Consider the following 16,931-nt stretch of genomic DNA (forward strand, 5'->3'; position numbering starts at 1 on the left):
CAGTGGATCTCAATATCCTGCTGGGGAAGAGAAGCCTCTCATTCAAACTCTGCTTGTTCATGCCTCATTTACCTTGGTCTGCTTATTTKGTAGAGCATCTACAGTTTATCTTGATAAATCCAGTTTCAGTGGGAACTCGTAGGCCTGATGAAAGGTTCGGGGGACTGAATGGATGATGGTTGTTATAAATTGCTTTTTGTTTTATTGTTTATATTCAACATTAAAAAAATCCTACAGGAGTCTGGAACAAGTTCTGAGCATCGTGGAGCACCCTGTGTCTGTCAAAGCTCACTGTTTCGCTGGCTTACACAGGTCACACTGATATTTTAATAAATATTCTTGGCAAATTGAACCAGCAAGTTCAGGCACTTGGTGTGCTTTGCTGCACCCTTATTGCTTTCAGGAATGAAATATCACCAGCAATGATGCTGAAGAACTGTAATCTCTAAATAATATTGCATCTCTGCTTGCCAGCTCAACTTCCCACGGCTGCTGAAAAGGTTTAGAGTATTAAGAAAATGCAAATGTTTTTTCTGAAGCAAACCACTTTATTCTACCTGCCATTGCAAGAGTTTGACACTGGGATTCTTCTGTACTCCTTTAGTAAAAATTGTGGTTGTTTTTTTCCCTGATAAACTTAAAGGTCAATGTTAGCTTTCAGAAAAGAGGGTAAGCAAAATCTGAGTTGCCAGATTTTCTCCTTTTTTTAATGAGAAATGCAGAGAAATCTTAGTCACGAGGGGTTTTTAAGAGAAGAAAATAAACAGAAAACCTTGAACTGAGTTATTTCCAAACAAGTGCTTTTTTTTCAGTAGTGATTCTCTAAACTAGAGCATACAGAGTATATTTAGATGTAAAGAGACATCGTGTGGGGGAAGGCATTTTTCAAGTTTTGTTGAGAGACATTTTGAGATCACCTGGAGACTGGGATTTTCCCTAAATGAAGCCGCTCCTACTGAGAGGGCATCAGAAGTGCTCTGAAAACCTGAATTGTTTGCAAACCTCTCTGTAAGGTTTAGGAAGTGCCTGTCCTGGCTGTCCCCAGGCCCTAAGGTTGGCCTGGTGATGCAGGTGCCTTCCCACTCAGGGCTGGGGGAGGGTGTTTCATACAGTGTTTGTCAATGCAGAATCTGCTGCTGCTTCAGTGTAAGGTCACCTCCACGGGTCAGCTTCAAAGACTACAAGAGATCCCAGTTTCTGTTCATTGGTGCACTTTTGGTGGGTTCTGCAATTTTCAGGGCTGTAGTTGGAGAGCTGATATTATGCTTGGCAGCAGGCTGGGCACTGCACTCTCTGTAAGCCTTTTTTCAGTCCAGTTCAGCTGGTTTTGGAAGTTAAGATACTGCTTTTGGTTRCTGCTGAAGTTCCATCCCTGGCAGTGGTACCAGTAGTTTCACTTCAGCCATCTCATTCTTGCATCAGCTGTTTGGCTTTTAGAATCTCACTCGATCCCTTATTCTTTTCTCTGGTGATTTCCTTCCCAGCTTATCTGTGCTCTTCTGAGCACTCCAGCAGACAGTGTGCAAATGAGCAAGTGCTGCCCAGAATATTTGATGGGAGAGATGCAAGGGATATGTGCTGTAGCACAATGCAGCTTCAATCAGRGGCATTTCCTTGCAAGGAGCGCTGAATGCTTTGGCATTTTCAGRCCTTTTTTGACCACTGTTAATATTAGAAAGCTCCTCTCAGTTTGCCCCTTCCTTTCTKGGGAGACAAATCTGCAAGGGACAGTACCTTTCAGCTGCTTTACCCTGTGTTTTGTTGCAGTTTGAGGGCTGTTCACCAATGTTTCCAGCAAATTTAATGCTGAATAGAGTTCCCCAGCTTTAGTGGCACGGTCCAGAGTTCTTTGTGAATTATATTCAGTGCTGATGGAGGCTGCTTTGTCAGCTGCGTGTCGTTGCCTTGTAAAAATCAGCACTGTTCAAATAAACGCTTCTGGGAAAGAACCACCATCCTTTTATAGCAGTTTTAATGTGTTTGATTTGAGAACATCTTTTGAGCTGTGGCCAGAGAACAAATGGGTTGCCAGCATTGCAGTCCTGTGGTGGAATTACCTGTGCACAGGTGAGCCAGAGCTGTGGGGCTTGGAGGTCAGAGCACACAGCTGAGGTGCTGTGAACATTGCACAGAGTGGTACTGCTGTAGGAACTGCTCTTTGTGGAGCTGCTGTTTCTCCTAACCTTCCTTCTGAACTGCTATTGAATACATTGGGGGTGAAGAGTTTCAGTTTTCCTTCTTTTGCCTCCTTCCCTGTAGTTCAGGTTGTTAATTCAGGGAAATCATACTTTGGGGTGCTGAACAGTTCTTCTGTATTTGAGGCACAATGAGAATTGTGCAAAACAATTATATTTCAGACTTAGGTAACCAATTTTGATATTTCTTTGCCATACCATTAATCTCTGGAGTCAGGGGAGAAGAGAGCTGGCATTAAACATGAGGCAGTTAAAAGAACAGTGAAGACCATCRGCTCTGAGAGGTGTTGGGGTGGCTTGGCTGCACTTGCCTGCCTGGAAGAAGGCCAGAATGGCAGGCTTGGACAGACTTGCTGCAATGGGAATGGTATTGGGATCTGTGAAGTGTCCTCCTAGGCTGAAAGCAAGCCCGCCAGCAACATGCTTTGCATATTTGATTGCTGTGCTGGCTAATACCAAACGTACCATGAAAGTTTTTCACTGCTGCTAGCTGCTCTGCCTTTACTTTTACGGACACTGAGTTCTCAGTAATGAAGCAAACAGCTTTGGGGTCTAAATTATGCTTGTGTGGTTCTCCCAGCTTGTATGTGRTGGCAAAGTTCATAAACAAAACCCTCTTCATGGGTATCACTACACTGGTTTAAATCAAGGTGACAGAAAGTGGTTAGGAATAGGCCACCTGACCTGGCTGTGCTGCCTTGGATCCAGATGGGTCAGCAAGGGAAAAGCAAGTTCAAAACCAAACATAAAATCTGATCCCCAAAGTAATTTTTAAAAACTCCTACAACAGTTTTCAAACAGTTTGTTTTTTTGGAATGGTGTAATGGGGCTGTCTTCCAAAGAAGCACCAAGTTTTAAGAATTACATGGCATTAGGATCTTGCCTTTGAGTGGGAGGGCCATGTGCCTGACTTGCTAGTGATCTAGGAATTGTTCTTGGATGGCTGAATGAGAAGTAATTTGATGTGACCCATGGTGTGAGCCAGTCTGCTCTCCGGGGTGACAGGCTGTTCAGCTCGCCTCTGTGTCAGGTGATGTCGTGGGAGCTATTCAAAGTGGAGAGAAGTAAGGCAGAGAGATGGCACACTGTTCATGCCCTGAGAGAAAATTCAGCTTTGCCTACACCAAGAAGCCATCTGTTTTTCCTTGACTGCTTTCCTAGCTGGAGGCTTCCTAGTCCTGATTTCTTATGCTGAAGASATCACAGTGACAGGTAACCCGAGCAGAACTGAGACTTCCTTGCAAGCTCTTCAGACATGGGCCTGAAGTCCAGACTCCTCTTGGCACGGTTTTTTCTTCTTGATGGCTGAGTTACAGACAAAGGGGAAGATCCGAATATTTGAGRCAGAGTCCTTATCTCTAAAGATTTGCCGTCCTTGGGGACAGTGTKCTGTGGCTGGGACTGTGCTGTCTCCCCACGGTACCAGGYGGGGAACAGGAGTGTGCRGAGCACAGCRGGCTCTTTCTGCAGACTGTTCAGCAACGGGAACAAAAAGCAGAATAACACCAGGCATTTTAAAAGTAGTTGAGTACAAGAGTACATGGAGACCTGTGCTTCCTGCTGTCGAAAGGAAAAATTCTAAATACTAAACCAGACTGACTAGTGCAGGACTTCCCTGTGAATCTGCCTGCGCTCCATCCCCTCGCTGGGTTGGGGAGCGGAGCTGCTGGGGCAGTGGCTGTTTGCAGAACAGTGTTCTTGACGCAGCAGTGCAGCAGGATTCTCGCCATCAGACGGCTCCGGAGGGACTGACTGAGCAGGGACAAGCAGGCTGTCGGAGGAGCTGGTCTCATTTGTTGCACGGATGCGGAGAAGTTGGTGACGTGTGGGCTGTGACAGCCCCAGTTGCTGTGGAGATGTTTCAGCTCCCAACCTGCTGCTGCTGCTGCGTTTGGGGTTGCTGTGCTCAGGTTTGAGGCACGGATGAGGTGGAGGAGAGGACAGGGAAGAGAGCGAGGGTTACCCGGGCAAGGCACGTGCTGGAGAAAACATGTGCCCTGAGGCACTTAGTTTAACCCTTTCATGACGGTGCCTGTAATAGAGCTGGCTGCCACAGCGAGGATTTCCTTGGGTGTGTGCTGGAAGGCTGGGTGCTGGCTTTGTTCTTGCAGCCGGCTGCAGCACTGTCAGCTTAGGAGGGGAATGCTGCTSCAAACCAGGGCAGATGTGCTGCTCCATGCCTTGAGGCACACGGGACATAGCAGGAAGCCTTTAGCTCTGATGCTCCTTCTCATCTGCTGGCGACTTCATGCAGATCTCGCTAGTCCTGGAGGGCTCAGGGGCAGATGGGAAYGGCTTCTGGCAGGGCAGGCAGGGAGTGTTCCTGCAGCATGCCTGGAATAGGCAATCCCAATGATCAGCCTGCCGTGTGACAGGCACTGCTGTCGGGGACAGGGGGCCAGCCAGAAGGCAGGTTGCATAAGGAAGGCATGCAAGGGTGAGCCAGGGAGTGCAGGGCTGCGAAGGTCTTTCTTTATCCAGCCCCTGATTTGGTTTTTTGCATTCTTCCTCCCAGAGTCTCCTTTTGGTTTAGGGCGTGATTCATTTGCTCATTTGTGTATGTTTCTTTGCCAATGTGTGAGGCGAGCGGTGGGAGCTGCCCTCCACCCTGGCTGGCTCACGTAAACTTTGTGGGTTGTGCCTTTGCTTTGTTGCTGACTAGCTGAGAAATGCAGCCCTAGCTACAGAAATGGCTTGGCCAGCCCGCACCCCAAAGGCTCCCCTCCCCACAGTGGTGTTTTGACTGCGCTTATTAGGTGCTCAAATGGGAGATGGGCTTTTAGCGGTGTTGCAAAGCTTTCTGGGCTCTACTGCAATCCATGGGTGTCTCCTGCAAGCTGGTTAGACCCACAGCTTCTGCCAGCCTTTGGTCAGATGGATGTGGCTATGCTTGGTCTGACTCCATTTCATTCCTTGGTGGTGCCTCTGGCTGCTCCAGCTGTTACTAAATTAATATAACAAATATCAAATGTGTTTGTGTCATCTGTGATACAGAAAATGTAATTTTGATGTCTGTCAAAGRAGCCTTAACCATGAATCAGCTTTTCATTACTTTCTGACTTTATTCTTTAAAGCTAATAAAGCACCTTCCTACTGCCTCAAAACTTTGAAAACATTGCTCAAACCTGATTCACCAGTAGCATAAACACTTTCACTGATGCTCACTTTGGTATCASGATACTGTGCAGTCCTGTTGTTCTGGATGCTGAGTTTGGAAGAGGTAAATCAGGAGAGGTTTATTTAACTGCAGTTGTGCCTGTGCTTGGCTTTGCAGGCAGCATGGTGTGAACGCATTGGTGAGTGTGCCTGACTTTTATACTCCATAGCCTGTCTGAGAAATAGATTTAATCCCTGCTTTGTCAGTGGTTGGGTTTTTTCCCTCCTTTAAGTCAGCCTATAATGGGATTTGAAATCTCAAATCCAAGAGTAAGAAACCAAAGTGTGTAACAATGTGTGCAGGAGCTGAGATAGGACTGAGCCTAACAGATACATGAAGGGTTAGCCCTGCTCTTGCTGAGATGATTTCTTAAAGGGAGCACAGTTCCAGAGCATGTACCTGGAGGTGAGCAGTTGGTGTCAGGCTGATTTCCTGCAGGTGTGCCTTGGAACGGTGTCACATCTTGGCCAGGTAGTCCGAGCATGGTGTGTGACACCACTACCAGCATCTGCCAGAGGAAATTTTGCTTGGCTGCMTGAAGTGTTGGGAGCTGTGAATCAGCTGTAACATCTGTGCATTTCACCATCGTCTCTATGTCTSAGTAGTGCCCTTTCCTTCCCGGATTACTGAAGCACTAAGAAATAAGAAGTGACAATGGAACATGGAAACTCTGCTTTGTGAGTCAGGGTTATTGGTTTTGCAGGGATCCTTATCCCTTTGTGTCCTTGGTGAGTCCCCCAGCTTGAGCCAGCAACGTCTTGACTGACTGAAGGAAGACATCTCTCAGCGTTTTCCAATTGATGTGTTTGGATTAGAGTATCTAAGCTCAGATGTGCTTTACTACTTGGTCATAGTAACTTCAAGTAGCAAATGTGCCTATGCAGAGTTCTAGGCTCTTGTAAAAATTATGCCGATCTGCAAAATTTTAACATGCCCACTCCATTTGCTTGCTCAGTTTGGAGTAGACATTTTTGTAATGTATCTGAAGTGAGCAGGACAGTATTTTCAGCTGCAAAAGGATAGTGTCTGGCTGTACCTGTGTGTCCTTGTGAGGTCTTGGGTAGAGCCTGTTGCGTAAAATAAGCTGCTCTTACCTGGCTGAACAAGACCAGCTGGCTCCAGCATTTCTATGGATCTTAGTCTCCAGAATCTTGAGAACTTAATTCTCTGTACAAATGCTAGGAAGAGGATTTCAAGATCCTTGAGAACAAGAACAATTAAAATACTGGGTTTGCAATTGTTTCCTGGTTGCTTAAATGTTACTCGAATGGATCTGTAGCCAGAACAACTGACTAAAGGTTAGCTTGGTGGGAAGGGTGAATGAAGGATTATTAGGTTTCTTTGCAGGTTACTCAGGTTATGTTTCTGGCATGACTGAAACTGGGGTGCTTGACCTCTGCCTCCTTTTTTGATTTCACCTTGCCTTGGAGTTTCCCTGATAATATGACTAAGATTAGATGACTTTGAGGGAATTGTCACATAAAGCTTTGGAAAGTGAGAAAGCATCTTCTTGAGGCTCCTACCACTGCTGCCCTTGCCCAGGGGGCCAAATCTGATGTGTCAGTGACATCAGAGGGCAGCATTTCTGCCCTGCTTTCTCCCCAGGCTAACTCCTAGGCCCATACAAAGCCCTGCTTTGGGCATGTAAATACAGCAACAGGTTCATCCATGTGCTGTTCTGTTCTTTYCTTCCTGAGCAGGTGTAAGAAGCTGCTAGTGCAGTGGGCTGTTGGTGCACTTGATGCATTCATACCTTCCTGAAGCAGCTGTCTCCCAAAAATGCTTTGCAGGGCTCTTGGCTCTGGCCTCTCCTGCACAGACACCCCCATAGCTATGTGCAGAATGGTTCTGTTTGTCTGGGCAAGCCTGTGTAGGTGGGTGTCTCCCTCCACTCCTCCTTYGAGTGCCTCGCGATTTATTTTGGGACCGATGTGGGTGTAAAGTGTCAGCTCAGAGCAAAACACTCAGCGTGGACATTGAAAGCACCGGTGCAGGAGGCTGCTTGCTGTCCTGAAAYGCTGAGATAACTTGGATGAGGTGAAACTGTCCGGTGGCCAAACAGAAGCTGATTCCTTCCTCACAGCTATTGGCTGATTGAGGTTTTCAGACCTTGGAGGATTGTGCTCCTGGCATGAAACACCTTCTCTAGGAACAGTTCTTTACAGCTTTTCACCTGGACAGAGGGTATCTGTGGACTGCAGTCCTCCTGCCCCAGCTCCCTTCTTGGACTTGGAGTTCCCTATAACTGCAGATGCATCCTGTTATTATTCTCTACTTCTGTGAGGTTTAATTAAAATGCAGGTCTTTAATTTTTAATTTTTCCTTCCTGTTGATTCTGCTGTCTCTGTGTGAACGAGGTCTCGGTGCAATTACTGTGCTCCCTGTGGAGAAACAGACATTTAATTCAGCAAAGCAGACTCTTGGAGGGGGTTTATTTTCCTGATTTTTCTACTCAGAGGGATGCAAAAGCAAAACACCCAGTGAGTAAAGAATGTGACACTTTATTTAGTTGTTCTGGACACGTTTGCTGCATCTCACTTATCAAAATGTTATGTTCTTTGCAGAGAACTGCCTCCTTAAGCAAAGGGCTTGTGATGAAGCTACTTGGCACAACTTGCATTAGCAGGGCGAGTTGAAACCATTGGGTCAGGTCCAGATTTCCTCTTTAAAACTGGTTCTTGCAGCAGTGATTATAAAAAGATTGAGTTTTATTGTAGCATTAAACTGTCTCGTGATTTGTTAACCTGAGAACAGGATCAGGAAAGTACCTTGTGCCTGCTTGCCGTGGGGGCATGTGAGTGACCAGAGGGGATACAGGCTCCTGCTGCCATTTGGGACCCAACTGTGCTCCTAGCAGGGAGATCTGCTATGAACTTTCAATGAAGGGTGGAAATACTGGCTCTCAGATTTTCATTGTCCTCATTTTAGACTGCTCCAGCTAAGTTAATGCTTTTGCTAACTTAATTCCCCTTGTGCAACTGTAGGTCACTGCTGCAACAAACATTCAAAGACAGGGTTTCTCTGCACCTCCTGTATTGCAGTCCCAGGCTTTCAAAACACTTCAGGCTCTTTCAGCTCCAGACTTGAGGCTGTCTCAGTTCCCCTTATGTGTGTGTGCTAGGTTATTTTCTCCATGTTCACAGAGATCATATCTATATTTATTAGAATCTTCTAAATGTAGCCTTGCTTTTTCCCATATCTATCCAGCTCTACCCGTGTCTGTTCTGTTTTACCTAACAATGTTTAACCTCAACAGGCTTGTCGGTAGAAGTGGTTTGTGAGCCTGGTCCCTGTTCTGACCCCTGAGACTTGATGGAAGCACAGTAAAACCTTCCAAGAGATAAGTCCGTGGCAAGAGGTGCTGCTGTTATCAGAGGCGGTTAAGGMACACAAATCCTTGCTGTGCCTGTGTGCGTGAATAGTTCAGGATCCTTGKGCTGGTGACAGGGACACACTTGGCRTATGCCTTTTGTGATGATTTGAGTAAGGTATGGCCTCTTTCTGCCAAAGTATTCTGAAGATTGCTTTGATTTGTAAGCTGCAAACTTATACTGAAATAGTGTGTTGAGGGTAAGAGTGATTTGATGGGATTTAAACTGATTTGGATCCATCCCCCACACACCCCGCCCCCCGCTGATGGAGAGGATAAACATTTCATTGTTTTTTGTGTGAAGTGCCTTTTAGTACCAGCAGCCCAGCACTGGGGGATAAAGCAAGCAGATGTGTCCCATGTCTTTTTTAACTGCTTTTGTTTTTCTGATCGCTGTAAAGGAGGCTTTTAATTTTTTTTAAATTTTTTTTCCCCAAGCAGCAAGGGCTCCACAGGGTTTGATCAAAGCTCATAAATGATGAATTGAAGAAATGCCCAGCGGAGAACAGAACGCCCTCCTTGTGCTCTGCTGTGTGTGCTGAGAACACCATTGTTTCTTCCCGTACCTTTTCCATCCTCGAGCTTGGGGCTGGAGAGAAAAGGTCTTTGTTCCTTGCCTGTCAGCTGCGACAATGCCAGTGTGTTGTCCTACCTCTGCTCTCAGCACCTGACTGGCCRGAGCTCTGTGGGTTTTGGCAAGCTGATCACAATTGTCCTCCAGCTACAGMGTTACAAAGCAAACAAACGGCTTCACAGCCTCCTTCTTCCAGATCCTGCCCTGGCTGCTTCACGGCAGCAGCCACGTGTGTCTGTGCTTGCTGTTTTATTCAGACTCAGAGGAAAAGCCAACACCCTCTCCTGTGCTTCAGGTTGAGGGATACAGCTGCTGGTGGCGTGACAGAGGGGGACAGAGGCCCAGGCAGGCCTGGTTTTATCACCATCTTTGTAATTTCTGCATCATTTCTGGCTGTGATGTCTTGTGATGCAAAGCTCTGCAAAGGAGAGAGCTTGCAGTTCTCTCTTTCTCTTGGTTTTTGGGGGTTTTAGCAGGAACCAGTGCTTTTGCAAATAAGCAGGGAGAACATGTGGTATGGGCTGGGGTGAAGAAGAGGYTGGCAGGGACATGTTTGGGAGAGTGCAGACCGTAAGAGCTCAGTGGCTTTTCCCTGTTGCTGGCCCTGTGTGAGAGAGCAGAGTTCAGGCAGAGCCACCCTGTTTCAGGATAAGACAGGCAGCACTTGCTTCAACATCTGCCAGCACTCAKGTTGGGAAGAGCCTTTAGCTGCATCTCTCCTGCTGTTTTGCACCCAGGCTGATCCTGTCTRCCTTCAGGCATTGCAGCAAAGCTGTGTTTCAGCTTCCCACCAGGGTGGAGAAGGTTGTGGAGGTGCAGRTCACCATAGCAGTGCTGGATTGTTGGGCACCTGGCACCAGTGTGAAGTACACTAGTTCAAGTGCAGGSTTCAGTCAGTGGCACTTGTGCTAGTGCTGCTTGGGCATGCACCAAAACCCAGCATCAGCTCTTCTTTCCTTCCCCTCTACTGCTGGACTTCACCCCTTCAGGAACAGCCCTGACTTGATCTGGGAGAAAGAGCTCAGCAGTGGGATTGAGAAGGGCAGTGCTGATSTGAACATTCCGTGTCAGAGGCCAGAGATGCCCGTGCCATGGAGTAAGGACCTGACACAAAGGCAGGGCTGGCTCCTGGCCAGTGTGACAGATGATGTCTAGTCACTACAGCCCACCCAGCAACTTTCCCTGACCTCTCCTATCCTCAAACTGATCTATCTTGGCTTCAGGTTTATCTTCCTGAAGTTTGTTTATGGATGTGCCTTCTGAGTTCCCCCAGCTGGTGGTAGCTTCTGTGAAATTGTGACAGTGCCAGTGCCATGATCCCGTTACCTCAGAGCCTTAATTTGGTAGCAGAGTCCAAATTTCATCTGCTCCCAAGCCCCCTGAGCTGKAAGGCAGAAGTGCAAACAGCTTGAGCCAGAACAATGCAGCATTGCCTGGGTGAAGAATGTAATTCACTTACATATGTGTGGCATGTGAACACCAGGGCCAGAGGGCACCACTTGAGTCCTCTCCTTCTTTCTTTTTCCTTTTTTCCCCCCCTTCCTCATTAGAGATGCCTGAGCCACTTGCTAGCACTTTGTTTGGGGGTGAGGAGAAGAATGTGTGGGTTGACAAGATGAGGTGGGAGCRAGGTCTTTGGGAGCCAGGAGTCTGAAACTGAAAAAGCCAACAATCTGGGAAAGCCTTGGTGACAAGTTTAAAATTAGATTGACCCTATGCTTTCATATTGCTGGAATTTAATTCCTCTGACCCTGAAGCTTCTGACTCAGAGCAAGGCTGTGGTCAGTGGAGGCCAATGCTGCGTGGGGCTCTCACGTGGCCATGGGTCCGTATCGCAGACAGATACAGATCCTGTCCACTCCTTGTATTTATGAAAAGTTGGAGAAATTCAGTCTGGGAAGCCAGTGAAGCCTCATGTATTTCTGCTGTCTTTGTTTCAGTGTGTGGCTTGTGTCTGGAGCCTGTTCACCCTCAAACTGGGATACTGCTGTGTGTAAAAGCTGTTYAGAGCTTCTCCTTTTTCAGGCGTGATTGTAACTGTTTCTCTTCTGTTCCTGTTTGCAGGTTGTGCAGCTTGACATTAAAGAAACTGGTAGTCTTAAAGGAATTGGATAAGGAGCTTATTTCTGGGGTCATTGCTGTCAAAATGCAGGTAATTGCTGCTCAGTTCTAAGAATTATGTTGTTTGACTGAAAATACTGGCMGGTGTCCAAACTCAGCTTTACCTCCACGTAAGAGTCTGTTGCATCCACAGACTTCTTCCCAAGTCCATCAGGGCATTCTGGATCTGTGCAGACTCTTTTCAGACCCTTCCCCCAYGTTCTTACCTCATTTCACTGTTGTAAGCAAAGAATATTGTTCACTGATGGCTCAGCATGAGCTTATCTGCATGTAAAAATGCTCTTTGCAGATCATATGTCACCTTTTCTTCCTGAACTGGCACTAAATCCAAGCCTGTTCTCTGTTTTAACACTTTGGGGCTGAACTTGGTAACTGGGTCCTGGTTTGGGGGTTTGGAGTCTGGGCCTTCCTCTGCTGCTGGGCAGCTTTGCTGTCGAGTCTGCAGCCAAGCTTGTCAGTGGATTTGTAGGGTGCCTGTACAGTCTAATTGCTTTTCCTAAAATACAGTTGTCATACTAGGTAAATAACCCACTTTATAGCAGATGTTTGTGCCATTTAATTAGGTGCCTCCATGTAGGTCACACCGCCTGGAGGCRGGCTGGGAAGGAAGGGGACTCAGTTCCACAGTGCGTCACAGCATCACTTGGGCTCACGTGCTCCCATCACTGCAAATGCTAAAGTGCTTAACGAGTAAAAGCCTAGCAGACCTATAAGTAGAACATTGACTGTGTTGAAAAACTGCTGCTTTTCARATAAGGAACTAGGCAAACCCCTGCAGAGAGTTGGTTGTGTCAAAGTGCACAGAGTCTAGCTTGGAGCGGGAAATCAGGAAGGGTCTGAGGTAGAAAAACATATAACTGAGGTTTTAATTGGTATGTCTCATCTTTGAGTCATCCAGCTGGGGTTAAAATGTGTCCTTCTGTGTTGGAGGGGGTTCATGCACCCACAGCAGGGAGCAGAAAGGCAGGGAATTGCTTCACACACCTGGATTTGTGGGAACCTCAGAAGAAGCGCTGCTGTGGGTTTCCAGGCTGTCAGATACTGCTTATCAAGGCTGAAAGCTTTCCATATGTTTGTACTCCTGGATGATGAATGCATCCTGCAAGGACCTGAGGCTTTTCAGTGAGTGATCTGTGCCCAGAGAGTGCCAGACTTGGGCTGAAGRATTTGGTAGCTTTTATTGGAGCAAAACCTTCTTTTCCTGTCCAGATTACTGCTGCTTACACTTTCAGTAGGTGAAAGTTTTCCCCAGACCCACAAATCCGAAGGGAATTTTAATACATGGGAGCTTCCTATCCCATTTTGGGTAATTGTTGTGATCTGCCTTGCTGCRGTAACTCAAACACTGGAACCTGAGCTGTCCTCCTCACACCACAGCTGCTCCCTGAGGAGCTGGAAGGCAGAAGGGCTTGCCTTGTTCAAGACATGCATCTGCCAAGTCCCAGGCTGCAGCTTGCATCATCAGGCCATCCTTACTTTACCCTGTTCAATTGACCTAGAGGTGACAGTGGCTGGAATGACCGTTGTCTCAAAGAGTGCCTCACCTTGAGTGTCCCTTGTGCTGGCTCTGCACCCATTTTTCTTTGGGATGTGCTGTTTAACGGTGGGTCAGTAGCACTGCAGCTGTCAGACATAGCCAGGTTCAAAGCCCTGCTATCAAAAGTCCCTTTATAGCTTGCAGGTTATGATGCTGATGCTGTCAAACTCTTTCAGGGATGCTTCATTTGCTGGCAGTCAGATTTCTGACATGGCTATTGTTTGAGGCTGGTGCTACTGGATCATCAAATACGTGATCTCTGTCAAATGACTGCCTTTGTGTGGGGAATTGCATGCGAGGTGTCAGACACCAGAGCTCTTCCAGAGCAGATGACTGAATCCAGACCTAATGAGAGCATCTTACCTGCATTTCCCATGTCTCCTTGCAGCCTCCTGAGCAGTGATGTTCAAAGAGTTGTCAGCTGTATCTCCCCAGCCGTTGCTCTGTTTATCTGCTGCCGTCTTTTAAAAGCAACTATATTTGGTCTTTCATTAGATTTTGGTTGCGTAACCAGTAAAGCAAGATTGCTGCTATTAGGAGCTGTGCACAAATGGAGCAGCTGCYGCTGTTGCCAGCGGCCAGGCTGGCTGTGCTCCCCTTGCACATGTGCTGCTTGTCCTGGGGGCAGCCCTGGGGTGCCTGCTGTGCTCTGTTGTGTGTTGTCTGATCTGCTGGAGCTCAGGCACCGCGGTGTTTCCAGAGAGGAGCTGGTGCTGCGCAGGAGCTGAGGCTCCACTGTGGATCACAGCATTTGCTCTGGCTGCCTGAGCCGTGCGTTTGGGGAGGAGGGGATGTTAACCAGGCTCTGCTGCTGTCTCACCTCATGATGCTCTTTGAGGCTGATAGGGGCAGACCGCATTTCCCTTTGGATGTAGCTTGGAGGTGTTTGCTCCCCCCTAGTCTGTCTCTGATTTCCCAGATGCTGCTTTTTCGAGAGCCACAGTTCTGTGCTTCTGGGAGATCAGCCCGTCTGGACAAAGCCAGATCTGCAGCCTCAGCAGAACATTGAGCCAGAGACCTCTGAAACTTGCCACTGTGTTTGAACAACGCAGAAGGGTTTGCTAGGCAGCAGTCTGTCATGTTTTCCTGCTAGTTTTCCTTCAAACATTCCCTGAAATGAAATGCTCACACGGTAAATAGCCCAGTAACTCTGTTAGCATAAGGCAGCCCACACACAAGGTTGGTTTGGAGTTGCCCTGTGATACATTAAATCTCCAGACTCTGCCGAGATGCTTAGTGATTTTTTTCTTTAATATCCCCAGCTACTGGCAATTGTTTAAACAGGTTGAAGTCTCTATTTTCCCCGGGGAGGGGTGTGTGCACAAAAAGAAAAGCCTGGSCTGTCATGGCTAACACCAGAGATTTAAGCATGATGCTGCAGCCTTCAGACCCGGGAGATGAAGAGCCTTGTACCTATTGGCTGAAGTGAAAATACGAGACTTCARCTCCAGGGGTGGGGGTTGACTCACAGCTTTTCAATGCTGGGGTTTCGCAGAACAAAAGCTGCATTGTTGCAGTTAGGGACAGTAAATATGCCCAAATCTTTATTAGTCAAATATCTCCCTTTCATCTCATTAATATTTCACAGAAGTACAAGGTCAGGCCCATCCGTTCACTTCTTTGTGGTAGTCCCTGACAACGTTTCCTGGTTCGCAGTAAATAGGGCTGGGATGGGATGTAAGGGCTGGCTTCTGGGGGAATTCACCCGCTGGACTTTGTTTCCGTGCAGGGCTCCAAGCGCATCCTGCGGTCTCACGAGATTGTATTGCCCCCGAGTGGACATGTGGARACGGAGCTGGCGCTGACCTTCTCTCTGCAGGTAGGCTGGCATGGGTGTGCTTGCTGGGCTCGCTGCTCTGCAGGCACCAGGGTGCTGCTGGGGCTCAGGCCCTCTGCATGTCCTCGTGTGTGACAACACAGCTTGTCAGAATTGCCTCTCAGYGCTGAGAGTCTGGAGCAGGGTGCTGGTTCACAGTGTCCCTTCTTGTGCATCCTGGAACATGAAGATTTTGCAGTCTGTCCCTTTCAAGTTATGGCTGTGGCGAGAGCTGAAGCAGAGCAAGTTGGCTCTTTTTTGCCTTTTGTTGTCTTCTTTCCGAATAGGCAGTGGAGGATGGCAGCTGGGGGTGGTGTGGAGTGTCAGGCTGACACAAGGCAGTAGTAGGAATGAGTCAGGTGAGCCTCTGATGTGGAATTGCTGAGGGAGGCACCATTTGGGGAAGCAGGAGCAGTGTGCTTATAATTACTCGTGGCTCTAGAGTCACAGGAATAGCTGTGAATTGGAACAATTGCGTATTTTGGTTCCTCTTTTCTTCAAAGCCTGATGCCCTGGTGCTACCTCCCAAGCAGGGAAGTGAGGTAAATAGGGGCTGCKGAAAGTGAGAGAGGGGATCCTTCATGCATAGAGCAGAGCCAGAGCCACTCAGAATCATTCATATCTGGATTATCTTTGTTCTGTGACTGTTGGTTAGATCTTGACTTCAGGACTTTGATCTGGTAAGGAGAAAGGCTCAGGTGATGATGTGTGGCTATTACTCAGACCTGTGCAGAGCTGGAGCAGGGGAGATTCCATGGCAGGCAGATGGTAACCCTGCAGCTGCCCAGGCAGATACGTAGATGGCTGATGCTTTTTCTTCAGTCCTGATGCAGCATTGCATCCCCTCTCTTGTGAGCAGGAATAACCAAGCTGCATGCCAGGAATAAGGAATGTGTACACCTGGATCCTGCAGCTGCAGCTTTCCCATGGTTGGGAGCAGAGCTGTAAGACGAGCCAGGTCTCCCTCTGCCAGTCCTGTGTCAGCAAGGAGCAAGCCTGCAGATCTTTTTGGAATTAATTGGGAATGTGGTGGGTTTTTTTTTCCCTGGGGCTCTGAAAAATGCTGCAGCAGGATGCAGAACACTGCCTTTAACTCTGTTTTCCCTGACGGGGCTGGGAATTGAGGCAGAACAGGGGAGAGGTGTGTCTGTGACACTGAGCCTTCAGCAAAGGTAAGTGAGCTTAAAGCAGAGATGTGCTGCTGGTCTCTGCAGGAAGGCTTGGTGGTCTTGAATGTAGTAAGGCCTGGGAGGCATTCTTGAAATGGCACAGCAGGATTTTTATGGCAACTTTTACTGCCGCTTAATTGGACAATGGCTGAAAGCTATTTGTAGCTAACAACTGTAGCTTAATTCAGATGCAGTCTGGATTTAGTGCCTGGGATATATTTGAGAATGGTGATGCCACAAAATAAAAGCCTATGGGTGTCACAGGACAAGGCTTTGTTGTCTTGCAGTAAGCAGTACCTCCATATTGCAGTGTCAACTCTTGACACCCTGTGCCTTGCTTTGTGCTACCTGCCTGTATTTGCAGCCCCTTGTACCTTCAGTCATTGCCAGCTCAGCTCCTTCTCCTGGGTGACATTCTTKCCCTCTGCACCGAGTGTTTCCTTGTCAGAGCTGAGCTGGAGGTGTTCTGCTGGCTGGTACAACAGCAAGCAGCCCCTCGAGTTTGGCAGGCTTCTACTCAAGCAGAAGGGAGGAGTTTCCTGCTGCTCTTTTGCACAGCTGAGTAAGAGTGGAGTTAGAGGTGTGTCCAGTCCTGCTTTACCTCCTAGCCAGGGCCAGACCTGTGGGTTTCACAGAATTGAGGGGAATTCCCCCGATATTCCAAGCACAACATCATAGCTCTCTGGCATTAATTGAGAGCTCCGCACTTAATTCTGGTCCTTAATCTAATAAACCTTTCCAGATGGGGGAGATTACATCATTGGGGCTTCAGAAAAAAGTGTTGGCCTGGCACTCACTGTTCTGGTGTGTTTTCTCACCCCACAGAGGTGCCTTGAGGTGTTTGTTGCTCCCTCTAGACGTTTTCATATGTTTTGAGCCAAACTGTTTTCCTTTCCAATCTCTGTCATGGACTGAAAATTACTGAAAAGTTTGGGTTGRAGCAATTCTGTAAAGTTGATAAGTCATGTCTGGTGTTAAAAAAGCTGGACTGC

At 47.6% G+C, this 16,931-nt stretch overlaps 1 protein-coding gene across 4 annotated transcripts in view; it reads left to right on the forward strand.

Annotated features, from left to right (window-relative positions):
* Positions 1 to 16,931, forward strand: part of PACS2 (phosphofurin acidic cluster sorting protein 2) — a 75,411-nt gene that overhangs the window by 15,801 nt on the left and 42,679 nt on the right. For all 4 annotated transcript variants that reach the window (XM_057372804.1, XM_057372806.1, XM_057372805.1 and 1 more), the window contains exons 2-3: positions 11,361 to 11,448; positions 14,684 to 14,773. In XM_057372804.1, coding sequence (XP_057228787.1) covers positions 11,361 to 11,448; positions 14,684 to 14,773 — 178 coding nt within the window. The remainder of the gene's footprint in view (positions 1 to 11,360; positions 11,449 to 14,683; positions 14,774 to 16,931) is intronic.

This window comes from Malurus melanocephalus, unplaced genomic scaffold, assembly GCF_030028575.1.
Source record: "Malurus melanocephalus ecotype Western Australia unplaced genomic scaffold, MMel_1.1 scaffold_178, whole genome shotgun sequence".
NCBI classification, from domain to species: domain Eukaryota; kingdom Metazoa; phylum Chordata; class Aves; order Passeriformes; family Maluridae; genus Malurus; species Malurus melanocephalus.